Source organism: Dermacentor andersoni, chromosome 8, assembly GCF_023375885.2.
Source record: "Dermacentor andersoni chromosome 8, qqDerAnde1_hic_scaffold, whole genome shotgun sequence".
NCBI lineage: Eukaryota > Metazoa > Arthropoda > Arachnida > Ixodida > Ixodidae > Dermacentor > Dermacentor andersoni.
This window is the reverse complement of record NC_092821.1, coordinates 40176803-40191729: the sequence shown is the minus strand read 5'-3', so window position 1 is coordinate 40191729 and position 14927 is coordinate 40176803. Positions and strand designations below refer to the sequence as shown.

Below are 14927 nucleotides of genomic sequence, written 5' to 3'. Positions count from 1 at the left end.
TGCGCCCGGCAGCCTCGTGTTGCTTTGGTCACCTTCGCGTAATGTTGGCCTATGTGAAAAACTCCTTTCTTGTTACACAGGTCCATACCGCGTGCTCCGCAAAGTGACCGATGTCACCTATGAAATCGTTCTAGCCACGCCCACTACGTCCTCCGCTGTGACAACCAGTGACATTGTCCACGTCGCCCGAGTCAAGCTCTACAACCCTCCACACGCCTTGGATATTTAACAGCACCGTGACGGTGCTTTTGCCGCCGGGGGGTGGGGGTAGTATTACGATATCATCGAGCGATGCTCAAGAAACGAGCCTCCGCGAGACCGACGATGAAGTTGGTCGGTGTGCTTGGCGAGAGCGAGTGTCGGCCTGGCTGCCTGGCTCCAGTGTAAATGGCCTGTAAATAGCCTCTTCTGTCTGTGTCTTTCCACACGCAACAATATAAGTACCCTTTCACATTGGCACCGTGATCTAAAACGGCAACGCCAAACATAAAATCAGATATATGATCACACCATTTCAAATACATGAGCAAAAAACAGCTCAGTCTTATTCAGCCCATAATATGAATTCCAAATGCGTTTTCAGTAAGTAAACGTCGTGACGACGGCCTGGCGATAGCATGTCGCGTGCACAGATTGTGCAGGAAAGTGAGACTTCACTTACTGAGGAGGATTTGTTGTTATAGCGAACGAATCATGAACGAATGTCTTGTTTTTACGGTGGCGTAAGATGGCTGCCACAAGTTCTCCCTGGGATAGCTTTGTTTCCTGATCACTGGATGGGTGGTCTTTCTCCGGTGCTGTACTATTCCGCACTCTCGCGCGCGCAAGAGGTCGCTCAACTGCGAATGAAAAAGTAGAGCGCTGGCTCAGCTTCCGTTTGTACTGCGGCTGCCTGTTTCCTTACAAGCAAAACAGTATGTTCTTTGCTCTGCTTCCGTGAGTGATACGTCGCAATGTCCTGGACCGACCTCCTGCAGTTGAAGCAGGAGCTTATGGTACGTTATCTTCTCTACTGCTGCAAGAGTAAAACGGGCACTCTGCTCTCTCTCAGACGGGCAGCGTAAAAAGAACATATTACTCTCTCGTCGTTGACGCAGTCAGCAATGCATTTCACTCCACTCGACATTTTGCGAGAGTAAAACAATGCTTTGTCGAATAAATCAGCCAATTTACTTCTGCAATACACTCCCTCGTTTTTAGAGTGTAGTTAACGTCTTCAAGTTGCTGTGAAATCTTGTAACGTCCAGCGTAACGCGACAACAGGTTTCGAAAAGACATACACGACAAGATTGAGTCCAGACAAGTACAAGACGTCCAGGAGAAAACTGCTAGTGTCAGTGGCTGCGGTCTAGCTGGTCTTTTTGAAATAATTGCCAGTCTGATAGTCGCTCATGAGCGACATGCCGATGACCTCGCACAGCAGCCTCGGGGGCATGCTGTGAGCAGCGTTGGAAAACAACAGGTAGTAGCGTATTGAAAGCCTATGCTAGGTGACGGCCAAATAACGCGTAATATCGCGAGAAATTGGAGGTGGCGTGACGGGATGAGTTTTACGCGAACGTGACGTATGGCAAAGCGTTGTCCCATTCCCTATGGTAGTCAGACGTGTACATAGCGAGCATATTGGTTAAGGTACAATTCAGTCTCTCGGTGAGCCCGTTTTTATGCGGGTGGTATGCAGAAGTGAGCGTGTGCTTCATAGAAGAGGAACCAAGACATCGACGACTTGGGAGAGGAAGTAGCGGCCTCTATCTGTGAGCAATTGTCTACGGGCACCATGGCGACGGATAACGTCACAAAGTACAAAATCGGCGGCGTCATTGGTCCAACCAATCTGCAAAGCTCGCTTGATGGCATGCCCGGTACAGTAGATAGTCGCAACTGCGACCCACTTGTTACCGGCAGTAGGCATAGGAATTGGCCACGGAGTTCAAGAGTGATGCAGTATAGAGGCCCCTTGGTTGCAGAAGGATTGCAGGTAAAGCTAAGGGCCGCTTACGTCGCTGACAAAAGTCACACAGAGCTACGTAGAGTCAGAGATAGGGACAGACCAGGGTAGGAAAAGTGGCGCGGGATACTCTAAGATGGCCAGCAGTTCGGGCATCGTTGTTTGAGAACAGTCGCATGATTTGCTTGGGGTGAGCAAACAGTAGCCTCGGGAAGTCGCGAGTGGTGCCACGACGGCAAAGAATGTGGCCGTGAAGCTCAGAGTGAATGATGGGTCGGCTTGACCCGCCGTGATTGCTCAGTGACTATGTTGTTGGGCTACTGAGGACGAGGTCGCGGGATCGAATCCCGGCCACGGCGGCCGCATTTCGATGAGGGTAAGATGCGAAAACACGCGTGTGCTTAGATTTAGGAGCACGTTAAAGAACCCCAGGTGGTCGAACTTTCCGGAGCCCTCCACTGCGGCATGGCTCATAATCAGAAAATGGTTTTGATGGGTCGAGTTGAGAATGAAGGTGACCGATAATAGACCGAAGTGTGTCGACGCTGTTCACTTTAGCGCGGATATTGGCCACATACGAATTAGCCATGATGAAGTCACTGCTATCCACCTCTGAGGTGTCGAGACGGTTGACAGGGCAGCGGGATAAACAGTCAGCATCTTGGTGCATTCGGCTAAACTTGTAGTGAAATACAAAGAGAGCTCCAGGAACCATACTGCCCAATGACCAAGCCTTCGTGTAGGATCCTTCAGTGACAAGAGCGACGAGAGCCTGTAAAGTGCGCGGTGGTCAGTACGGGCAGAAAACGTCCTGCGGCCATATAAGTAGGGGTAGAATTTTTCCAGATCCCAGACTAAAGCGAGGTATTCGCGCTTGTTTATCGAAAACTTCCGCTCTGACGACAACAGAAGACGGCTAGCATTTGCGACGACGCATTCCTTGTCGTTCTGACGATGAGCGAGGCCTGCGCCTATGCCGTGGCCACTAGCCTGGGTGCGAACTTCTTTAGGGGCCGAAGGGTGAAATTGCGCCAAAATGGGCAGTGATTTAATAAACTGACCACGGTGATGAGTTCTGTAGCTTGCGCATGACCCCGAGAGACGTCCTTCATGAGTAAGTCAGTAAACGGCAGTACAATGTGGGCGAAGTTCCTTTCAAAGCGACAGAAGTTGGAGCATAAACCGAAAAAGCACGCGATATCTATAACTGACCGAGCAACAGGAAAGTTTTGGACGGCACGCGCCTTGTCGGGGTGAGGTTAGACAGTACTAGCACGAACAAGGTGGCCGAGAAGTGTGATGTGATATCAAGCGAAAATACGCTTAGAAGAGTTATAGAGTTAAGCCAGCACAGTGGAACACGTCAAGAATGACCAACAGGCGGATCAGGTGGTTCTCAAAAGTAGGTGAAAAGACAGTCACATCATCTGGATAGCAAAGATAAGTGGACCACTTATAGCCCCTCAATAGAGAATCCATCATCCACTCCAAGGTTGCGGACGCATTACACAATCCAAAAGGCACAACTTTGAACTGGTAAATCCATTTGGTGTGACGAACGCAGTGTTTCACGCAACCTCGGTAATTTCTATTACCGCTTGAAAGACACCAGAACCGGCACCTTAGTTGGACCAGTAAATGTCTCGGAGCTCAAGCGCCATTATGTCTCGCTCCCCTTTTAAACCTCACGGTATTCTCGTGAACCCCTTTGCTGGCTCATTCAACACTGAAGGTGCACGATTTCAAGCTCAACATATGAAGTTGTCTAATGGATTGCCATTAAAGCAATTTCATGCAATGCACTGTGCATATCTCAGATCTCCTACTCTCAATGCTAGTATCACTAGTGCGCCCCCTGATACCCGATCCTTCTCGCCGTTCACTGCCAGGTGGGCACCGTACCATCTGAACCTGTACGGCTTTGATCACACGAACAGCGCCGTCGGTTGGGTCTCGTGGCTGCCTTGCCAGCTGCAGCCATGGCCGCTCATTGGGGAATTGCGAGAGCTGGTTCCCAAGCCTTTCAGGGGCCCCTCCGAGCAGCTTCTATTCAACATGCCAGAGGACGCCTGTATACTCTGTCCCTTATACGGCGTTAAGAAAATCGCGCTCATCAAGTGGGACCTCTCCACCGGTCCAGGCTCGCTGCTGCTGCGCTTTACAATCCTGCCAATCAGCCGCCGGTCTAGACACCGTGGAGGCGGCTGTTGCTCTCCTCCGTTCCTTGCAGCCGCACGAACTTCGAGAGGGGCCTTCGCAGCTCACCAGCAGCATCAGCCGCGTGCGGACGCCGTGCTCCACCTGCGCCTGCTTGCGCCCATGGAGCACCTACTCGACATCGACATTGATTCATCATCCGACGGGAAGGGGACAGTATGAGAACGCCGCCTACATGGCTGCGGCGCTGTGCCACCATCATCATCATCTAGGCCTGGCTCATGCGCCGGTGCCACGCGCAACCAGCCTGGTGCCGTAGCGTGAGGGGCGGCGACCACAAGGCAGCCTAGCTGGTCTAGGGCTTCGGGCAGTAAAGGTTGTATCTTGAATGGCTCTTTCACCCTGTGTCGTCTCTGAGAGTCTTGGCTGTATACTGGCGATGATGCCAGGGCCCTGAACCTACAAGATTAATTGTTACACGGCTATTCATCATACGAAAATTATTCAATGTTCGATTAGATTAGATTTGCTTTTGGTACTTTGTGATTCATCTTCGATTCAGTCTCAAAAGACACCATTCGCACACCCTAAGTTTTAGTTCGCACACACTTCATGCCACCTTAATTTGAACAGCCATATGCTTATCTCGGGACGGAAACATTCAGTGAAAGAATACGATTGAAATGTTTTGCTTCGTAACGCTACCGTAAGACATTTGTCTACTGAATCTTTATAACCATGCTTTACAGTCACAGTTCGTTTATGAATGTAGGTATAACGATTTCCAAAAGTTATCAGCACTAAAGGTCCTCTGTCCAGTTAATGACAATAGTATGAGCGCATGCTATGATACATTCGATCACTTCGCCCGAACAAAGGATACATATCCATCACCGAATGCCATTCCTGAACTACCACGCACAAAGGTTGCTGGCATGCTAAGCTGTTCACGTTACCCTATGTTCTAACCAAGCCTCAGTGTCGTGTTTTTTAAAGAATAAGCAGGAACTCATGCCGCCTTTTCATTGAATGAAGCTTTTCGGCCTGATGCTCAAAATGAACAAAACGTCTATGACAACACTCTGCTATACAATCGAGAAATACGGTGTCAAATGTCTACTCTCCTGTGAGAATGTTGGTCAGAGTCGACATTTTGTAACAATCGGTCTTGCAGCATCAATCATCTACGCAACATTTTACTGTCAGTAGAGAAAGCCCTATACAGCAGTGCCCTGATTGGAAAGCATCGTGAGAGCGTCCGCCATCTCGATAATAAGGCGAGAATGTTTGCACTAGTATGTCACTCAAATGACAGCCAAATACGTTTAGCTTCAATTTTGTCAGAACCACCTGTCTGGGCATGTCCATAATTTATACAGCGAACAATGTCCCCAGCAAAATGATGTTTGCCGCGCCTGACATTCTGTGGAAAAGGCATTATTGTCAGCATTTAAACAATGGATATTATGTAGTGCAGTGTTACAGAACTTTGCAATAGTGGCGTTGCCTCTAAAATCGCATCGGTTTGCCAATATGATCTCGGTCACCACGTTACTACAAATAGGCTATTCTAGTAACATGGTTCCCTTTGTATCGCTGAAGAAAAATTCCCCAAACTGGCTGCGCTCGAAGACAAAGACATTGCAAGTGTAACAAAGTGCAACAATAGTTTCATTAACGTCGCTACCTTTACCACTTAACGACGCACCGTATTTACGCGTTCAAATTTGCCGTTTGTTCACCGCACTAAAAAAAAAAAATACTTACCTCCTATGTGAAGCCAGCTCTGCATAAATATTTCTGTGCGATGGCACTGCTAGAGTACTAGGCGACACCACGTTTGTCGTTGCGGCTGTTGATTTTGCCATCATCTTCCTGCTCTCTTCCATCCCACTTCCTTATGGGCATATGTGCAGCTAATGCACATATGCACAACTTGAGCACATCAACCGGAACAGCCCAATCCCGCTGTCTTCACATAACTAAAATACAAAGGAAATCAAACTTGCCAAAAAAGAGCGGAAGAACGAAGCACTACGGAACATCTGTGTACGAGGGAAAATGCGTATGACTATAAATAGAGATTTCGCAACAAACTCTTTATGATATATTATTTTCGAGAGGCGAAGATTGCTAATGGTGCAAAATGAACATCAAAATGGAATATATTGCCACCGGCCTCCAAAAAAGACTGACGAAGTTTAATGCGGACAGCTGGCTTCTGAAAAACAATGGCGACAGGACCGGGCTATCGAGCGGGTGGCGTTAGCCCGCGCACTTCTTCCTTCTTGGCCTTCCTGTCTCTTCTTTTTCTCCGTCCCCACTACTGCACGTGGCATTTCCCCCCTTCCTCGAAAAGAGAATAGGCTCAATGGATAAGAAGCGATGTAAAGGAAACAAAAACGTGGTCAAAGCAGATGCTGGCGCCGAGAACACAGTTACCGCCACACTAAAGACACAAGTTTAACAGAGGTGAAGCGTGACGTGCAGAGTCTAAAGAAACATAGGTAACAGCATTAGCTGCAATTATGACCGCAAATATGAAAAATGAATAAATTAAGGGAAAATAATCATGAATGCGTAACATATGCATTCATGCCGACGACGTGAACGAAGTCAGGACTAGGTTATCTACGCCGTTTGTGAGCTGCGCTGTCCGGAACGACATCGTAGTCAACGTCACTAATCCGGCACAGTACTTTGTATGGGCCAAAATAGCGGCTGAGCATCTTTTCACTAAGGCCACGGCATCGAACCGGAGTTCACACACACACTTGGTTGCCGGGATTGTAGCATACTTGTCCGTGGCGAATGTTATACCACCGTGCATCTGCGTGCTGCTGCTGACCGATGTGCCGCCGCGCAAGCTGGCGAGCTTCCTCAATGCGCCGGATCAATTCTTCGGCGTCGGAAGTTAGGCGCTCGTGGCCTTGACACGGCAGCATAGCGTCCAGCATCGTCTGAACTTCGTGGCCGCAATGGAGACGAAACGGTGTAAAACGCGTCGTTTCTTCTAAGGCGGTATTATACGCGAAGGTCCCATAGGGCAACATATGATACCATGTTTTGTGCTGAACGTCGATGTAAATAGAGGTCATGTCCGTCATGTTCTTATTTAAGCGCTCCGTAAGTCCGTTGGACTGCGGATCGTAAACAGTAGTATTTCAGTGCCTAGTGTTGCTCAAGTGAAAAATTTCGTCCGAGAACTGTTCTGTGAACGCCGTCACTGGATCTGTGATTACAGTAGACGGGCACCACGACGGAAGACAATGTAGTACATGAAGAGCTGCGCTACCTCACAAGCTGTGGCTCGTGGGAGCGCCTCTCTCTCGGCATAGAGGGTTACATAGTCAGTCACGACAATCACCCACTTGTAGACGTCGGCTGACAAAGGAAAAGGCCCAAGAATGCCCAAGCCGACTTGGTCGAAGGGCTTATGGTCGAAGGTGGTTCGATGGGTTTCATTAACGCGGCGGACTTCATGGGCGGTGACTTTCGCCGATGACATCTGCGGCAGCCTCTAACGTCCTGTTTTAGCTTTCCAAAAACTCGGGCCAATAACGTCTCGCGTACTCTGGCAAGCGTTCGTGAGGAGCCTGAGTGGCCAGATGGAGGCTCGTCATGGCAAGCGAAGAGAATGTCGTCCCAAAAGACTTTTGGATCCACCTGGAGGTAGGCTCGGACATTTGAACGGGCGTTTTTCTTGTAAAGCACGTTGTTTAGCAGACAGAAGTACGTCAATACTCGACACAGATGGCACGGAATGGCTGTTGGCCGGCCCTCAAGTGGTCGATGATAGGTCAAATTTCAGCATTGTCTCGCTACCGTCTTATTAAGTCCGATGCAGTACTGGCGCCTAGGCAGCTGTCATCGTCTTCTGACTCTCGACTGACAAATTTGATGGGCCCACGCAGCAGTGTGTCAGCGTCTTCGTGCTTGCGAGGTAGGCTCGGACATGTAAACGATAGTGACGTCAAATTCCTGTGGCGGCAAACTCCGCCGTGCCAGTCGTCCTGAAGGATTGCGTATGTTTGCCAGCCAACATAGGGCATGGTGGTAAGTCGCCACTTCTAAATGACGGCCGTAGAGATAAGGGCTTAACTTTGTGATTGCCCACACAACCACCAGAGACGTTTTCTGTAGTAGAGTTCTTCGCCTCGCCACGAGACAGTGAGCGGCTAGAATACGCTATTACTCTTTCATTGCTGTCTTGACGTTTGACGAGCACTGCCCCAAGGCCGATGTTATTGGCGTCAGCATGTACCTCGGCGTCAGTGTCATCGTCAAAATGTGCCAGGACGGGTGCTGAGTGCATGCGTTGTCGTAGTTCAGCGAAGGCCGCCTGTTGCTCAGTTTTCCAGGCAAATGGTGTGTCATCCCTTGTAAGGCGAGTGAGGGGTTCCACTATCTGCGCAAATTTTTCGATGAAACGGCAACAATACGCACACAAACCTACGAAATGCCGCACGGCCTTCTTGTCGGCCGAAGGTGGAAAAGCGCTTACCGCGGCAAGCTTGTTTGCATCGGGTCGGACTCCTCTAACACTTACAACGTGCCCGAGAAACTTTAGCTTCTCGTAACCAAAGTGGTAATTTTCTGGTTTAAGCGTGAGGTCAGATAATCGCATCGCTTCTAGCGCATTCCACATGTGATAAAGATGTTGCTCAAATGTTTTAGAAAAGACTACTAGGTTCACCGAGATACACGACAAAATTCTGCCACTTTAGACCAGCGAGGACCATGTCTATCATTCGTTAGAATGTAGCTGGAGCTGAGCACAAGCCGAAATGGAGCACTTGAAATTCATAGAGGCCGTCGGGAGTCAAAAAGGCAGTTGTCTCGCGGTCTTCGTCTACCTCGATCTGCCAGTATCCGCTTTCAAAGAGTGACGAAAAATACTGGGCGCGCCGCAGTATATCTAACGAGTCGTCGATACGTGGCAATGAGTACACATCCTTTTCAGTTACGCTGTTGAGCTTCCGGTGGTCGACGCAGAAGCATAGTGTTCCATTTTCCTTTTTGACAAGAACGACGGGAGACGACCATGAGCAGAATTTTTTGTGGGGCTAGTTGGTGCATGTTGGTTTGTCCAAACAGACGACACAAGAAGAGACACGGACGAGCGCTTGAAAGCATCAGTTGTTAGTAAACGCTCGTCCGTGTCTCCTCTTGTGTGGTCTGTTTGGCGCTTTAGTACTTCAGTAACGACAATGAGCTCTGGGAGGGTTCGATAACGCCGTCTTCAAGCAAATGTTTTACTTACGTACGGATCGCTTAACGTTTTTTCGCCGACACACGGTAGGCTGCTGGCGTATCGGGCGTGCGTCGTCGTGTGTGATGATCCTGTGTCTTTTTATTGAAGTCTCGCGAACCTTCGACGAACTTGCGAAACATGCTCTGAAGTCAACAAGAACTCGCGCAGTGCTGCCTGGTCATCTTGCTGTAGCTCTGAATTAACGTCGATGTTACCCACTGACTTGTCAAGCATCCCCACTGCTTCAGAGGCAAACTATTCATCCACGTTCTCTATTTCGTCGGCAAATGCAATCAAAGTACCACGGAAAGGTGTAGAATCTCGTTACTGAAGTTGGTGACAAGCAACTGAGAACGCCATCATTAGGCTGGAGCACACTCCTAGCCGCACATACACCTTGCGTCAGTAGATGTGATAAGTTGCTTTCTGCTATCACTTCACCTTCGCACATTCCACCGCACATAACTTCCACGAGGGCACTGACTCGTGGAGGAAGACTAACACTTTCGGCGGAAACACGAAGGGCGTCATCACGTCGGTTGTCGTCGTAAACATTTGTTCAGTCGGCTGAGCAGGTGACTGCACCTCTCCATAGGTCAATAACAGCGCCATATTCTTTCAGAAAGTCAACCACGAGACTGACGTCCCGGGAGAATTCGCGTAGGACAAGGAAGCTAGCCACGAATGTCGATCCTCTAATCCGAACTCTTGGCCTGCAGGTTCCCAGAGGAGTTACGGTGCGACTACCAGCCATCCGAATTTACGAGTCGATCGCCACGGGTATGTCGAGTGAAAGCCGGTCATTCGGTTCAGTTGCAGTTGATGTCGGATCGACGCCCGTCATTGTTCGCCTCGATCGGGGGTCTTCAGTGCGTCGACTTCCAGCGGCCTCGCCCCCAGAGGTCACTGTAGTTAGTTTTCCCGGTGGGGACTTCGCGATCGTGCGCTCGAATATCGCTGGAGTGGCGATAAAAATCGCCTTGGCGCCGGTAAGCGTGACTATATTCCGGTAGGTGGTGGCGTGCGCTGTTGAGCCAGATAATGTTCAATATCCTGGGGTTGTTGGTCAGGCCGGGGTGGCGGCGGGTAAGCGGAAAAGTCCCGCAACGCGAGACGTTGGTATGGGCGTACGAGGTACAAGTGATCTGCTTCACCACAGTGGAAGCGCAGAGGGTGGCGGTCCGGCGCGCGAAAAGCACCCGGCTTCCGAGGGGTCATGCGTCGATAGTCGGCGTAATGCATTGGTTGCTCCTGCGGAATGGATACATGAGGAGCGGTAGGAGGAAATGCTGGAGGCGTGCGTCGTTCTGCGATGTATTGCACCGGTTGGGCTTGTGAAATTGCAACTGGATGAGCGGTGTGAACAAAGAGCGGGAGTGATGAAACAGGGACTCTCAAGGCTTCTGTGTGGGTCCCACTGCGGTGTTTAGCTGGTGCAGGCGCAGGTTAGCAAGAGGAAAGCTGAACTGCAGCGCTTGGCGTACTTCATCTTTTACCACATTTGCAATGGAGTTTACCGTAGCTTGTGACGCGCCGCAAATATTCTGCATTTCTTCCCGCACAACGATGCGGATGAGTTCTCGGAGGTTGTCATTGTTGTTTCCGGTCGCTGTAAAAATCAGGTTACGCATCAGGTTACGCAACTTCTTGTCTGCGGTATTCCAGTGTCTGCTCGTCTGAAGAAGCGCGTCATGTCTTCGACGAATGTAGTGACACTTTCATTGGGAAGCTGTACGCGTGCCTGAATCGCTCGTTCTGCTCACTCGCGGCGATCAGCGCTGGTGTAGGTGTCTAGCAGCTGACGGCGGAACTCAGGCCACAACGTCAGTAACTCCTCACGGTTTTGTAACCACTTACGCGCGCCGTCGTCCAGGCGAAAATAGTCATTTCTAAGTAGAGTGGCGTCATCCCATTCATTGTGCTCGGCCACGCGCTCAAAGTCCGCCATCCAATCTCGGACATCTTCAAACTCGTCACCATGGAACGACTTTGGAACTCGTGGGCTCTGAAGTGTGTACTTGGTCGTCATCGCACTATTCATACCATTTGAGGTGGTTGGAATCGCTGTGGTCCTCTGGAGGCAGTCTCCTGATCGTGCGCTTGGCCCGATGGACGGAAGTTCCAAGAGGGGTCTGCGGCATGACTGAGAAATACCCCACACCTCCACCAGTTTGTCGCGTGCCTCTAATATGGACTGACAATGTTTAATGGGGCGAGCGAGCTGCTGAAAACATCGACGACGAGACAAGGCTATGAAGCAGGCGGTGGTAGCACACGCATTTCTTCCTTCTTGGCCTTCGTGTCTCTTCTTTTTCACTGTCCCCACATCTGCAGGTGGCATTATTTTGCTATCGGTGTGCGCTGAACTTACTGCCTCCACAAAACGCGTGTGCTCCTCCCCTAATGTAATTCGTCCTACGGTTTTTTTTTTTCTGAGTGCGTTTTTGCAGGTAAGTGTGTAAAATTACTTGTAACGTAGCGCTGCGAGTACTAGCCAGCCAAGCTAATGTCATGGTGGCTGATACACTCATCAACAGCATAGAAGCCATTCAAAATCGTGCAGCGCGTTTCATCTTATCAAACTACTCCCGACATGCTAGCGTTACCTCAATGAAGACAACACTTAACTTGCCAGAACTTTCCTTCCGTCGTAGATGTTTCCGCCTTTCGCTATTCCATAAAATCTACCACCACAACCCTTTGTTGAAAGAACAGGTTATCACCCCACCGTCATACATATAATCTCGCTCTGACCACAGTTTCAAAGTTGGTGTGCCGTCTTCACGTACTAAACTTTGTAGTAATGCATTCATCCCTAGCACAAGCAAAGACTGGAACCACCTTCCCGCCACCGTTGCAGCCATCCTGGATATCGACACCTTCCAAACCAGCATTCATGAAACGCCACGTTGAATATGTCTTTGTACATTGCACAAATGTTTTATTATGTTCACCCACTCCTTTCTCTAATGCCATCGGGCCCTGAAAGTATCTTAAATAAATAAATAAATAAATAAATAAATAAATAAATAAATAAATAAATAAGTATAGAATGGGCTTCAAACCTAAGCTACAATGTAGCGCTTTATATGAAGGAACAGCAACGGATCGAGGATGCTTAATACTCAACTTCAAGACCTCAAGGATGTCGTGGCTGTGACTCTAGCCATGCAATATGCAAAAGATATGAAAATGCATGCAAGCAAATACCAAATAATTACGTGCAACGATGATACAGAAAAGAATTCTTTACGCGACCGCTTCTGTTTTCTTGTTTTTTGTTGCTATTCCGACAGTACTTTCTCAACACCGAATATTATTATGTGCAAATATATTTTCTTTCATTTGTAGAGAGGTAACAGTGAAGAGCTACGGGCACTCTTAATCCTGCATCAATCACTCTCGATAGGTTCCACGTTTACTCTGGTAATCTTGTCGGAATGCTTTTGAAACAACTCACATTAAGGACTGGCACCGCCACAGTTTGACTCGAGGCAGGGCAAGGCTTGGTTAGCAGATGCTATCAGATACATCATCAGAACCTTTACTGTAATCTTCTAACCTCAATATCCGACTGATTCATCTGCCAGGCTTTCCGACTTACTTTTTCCCTCAGTAGAGGAACAGCAAGAAAAATGCAAAATGCCTGTTCCAGACATACCGCCTAGTACTTTTGGCGGCCGACGTCACATCCGCCATGCTTCTGCGTTTTTATACGCACTTTGGAGGAGATACGGATTACGCGCTACAGAAAAAGGAAAGTAGTGGACCCTCTGCGAGCACGAATTTCCTTATCAAGGTTTGGTAAATTTCATGGAAATTGAGCTCAATGTATGTATGCTTTCATCTGCTTGATGCATCGGAAGCTTTCGGCTGCGAGTCAAAATACGTCCTTGCCGTCCTTGCAAAGAAAACAACAACCTGTTTGGTTAACCGGTATTAAAAAGGAAGTCAAGCTCACTTCTGAGTAGATACAAATAGCTTTGAGAGCAAGATACATATTTCACATTTGAAATAAAAAAATACTTTACGACGTATCTTTCGCCAATTTTGAATAAACAGAAAGAAACAGTAGAGGCCGCTTATTTCCACGAAGCTCAGAGGGCAAACAAGGTAGATACTGCTGCGCGTTTACTGAAAGTGAAAGAAAAGAGCTATCACTGGGAAAGACGACGAAGCAGACTGTGCCGTGCTGCATACAAGCTGAGTCCGGCTAGTGAGGTGTTCTACCGATGCTGTACCCAGGGCTCGTGTTGCGTGGCACCAAGTAGTGGGCGGTTTAGTTTTCCTTAGTTTCGTTTACCATTTTCATCTTATTGTCTGGCTGATCTCATCGGGAGTTCCTAATTTCTCATTCTTGTCGCGAGCAGTGGTCGTTTCCCTGCACGACTTGCTTTCCAAATAATAATAATATTCCTGTAGAGGCTTTCATGCGTAATGACATTGACAGCATTCCAGTGGGCCTAGGGCCGACCAATAGAGGATTCATCCGCGTGAAGAATTCAACGGCACTTCAAGAAGAGCTGCGGACAAAAGCACCGCACGTCCAGAGATTTATTGATGTCTGACGATATGCAGAGAGGTCATTAATTGCGGTTCGCCAGACCAGATCCGTGTTGCATACTTTCTAAAGCGTGAAATGATGACGAATCGCCCGTTGAGCACTTTGATTTCTGCACATCTCGCTTGCGGTAAGGGGTGAGTTCACGCAGTGCATGCGCATCTACGTGCTCCCGAAGTCCTGCACATGTTTTGCACGACAAAGACTCATAATACAAAGTCTCATACACCCAGCAGAGCCGGTAAACGTCAATTCTGTAGGCACAAATAGGCCATCACAGGTGAAGGCGTGGTCCTTCATATACAGGATTGAAGCACTTTCTCACCGCCCACTGCAATGCGCTCAGTGTTGGTGATGAGACCATAGTGTTAAGCAGCGTAGATCAGACATGCGGTGCCGCATTTGTGGAGAAGGCGAATGTGCAAATAGATGTCAATTTTAGAGGGATCGATGACGTTTGTGTTAATGTCCCCACCATGCGGACTGTCCAAAAGGGCCTGCGAAGCTAAAAGTTTTTAAATGTTACACGTTACAGAACGAAAGCGATGTTCGCATTGTGCAGATCGAACTGTTTTATTAGAGAAATCGTTCGGGTACGCTGAAGTTGGGGATTATAAATAAAAAATGTATGGATGCATCTGTTGGTGATATCCTAGCTGGTGCTATTCAGAAAGTTGTGGCGAAATTCCTTGACAGTGTTTACCGTTCGGATGTCGAAAATTTCGCTCGTTGCACCACGGCCAATTGTTCCTTCAGGGTTTACAGTTACTCATGAGAATATAGACAAAAACTTATTGGCAGCAGCCTTGCCTCGAGCTATTGACGGCACTGAACCTTTCGCCTCTCATGCCGAACGGTATGTTGGCAACAGTACAGAGACCGTCTGCGACAACATTGGGAACATGGATTTGGACTCTCGAACGTGGAAATGTCGTGCTTCTCCACACTCCCCGCGAGCTGTTCTCCTCTATTGATTAAGGGCCACAAAAAGTTAAAGTGACTAGCTA

General features: G+C 48.7%; 1 protein-coding gene across 1 annotated transcript in view; it reads left to right on the top strand.

The window, feature by feature from the left end:
- Window positions 1-1400: 1400 nt before the first annotated feature.
- The window catches only part of LOC126519862 (fatty acid synthase-like), a 191846-nt gene continuing 178319 nt past the window's right edge, over window positions 1401-14927 (top strand). Inside the window, exons 1-2 of the mRNA XM_072284056.1 lie at window positions 1401-1438; window positions 3838-4321. Coding sequence (XP_072140157.1) covers window positions 1401-1438; window positions 3838-4321 — 522 coding nt within the window. The remainder of the gene's footprint in view (window positions 1439-3837; window positions 4322-14927) is intronic.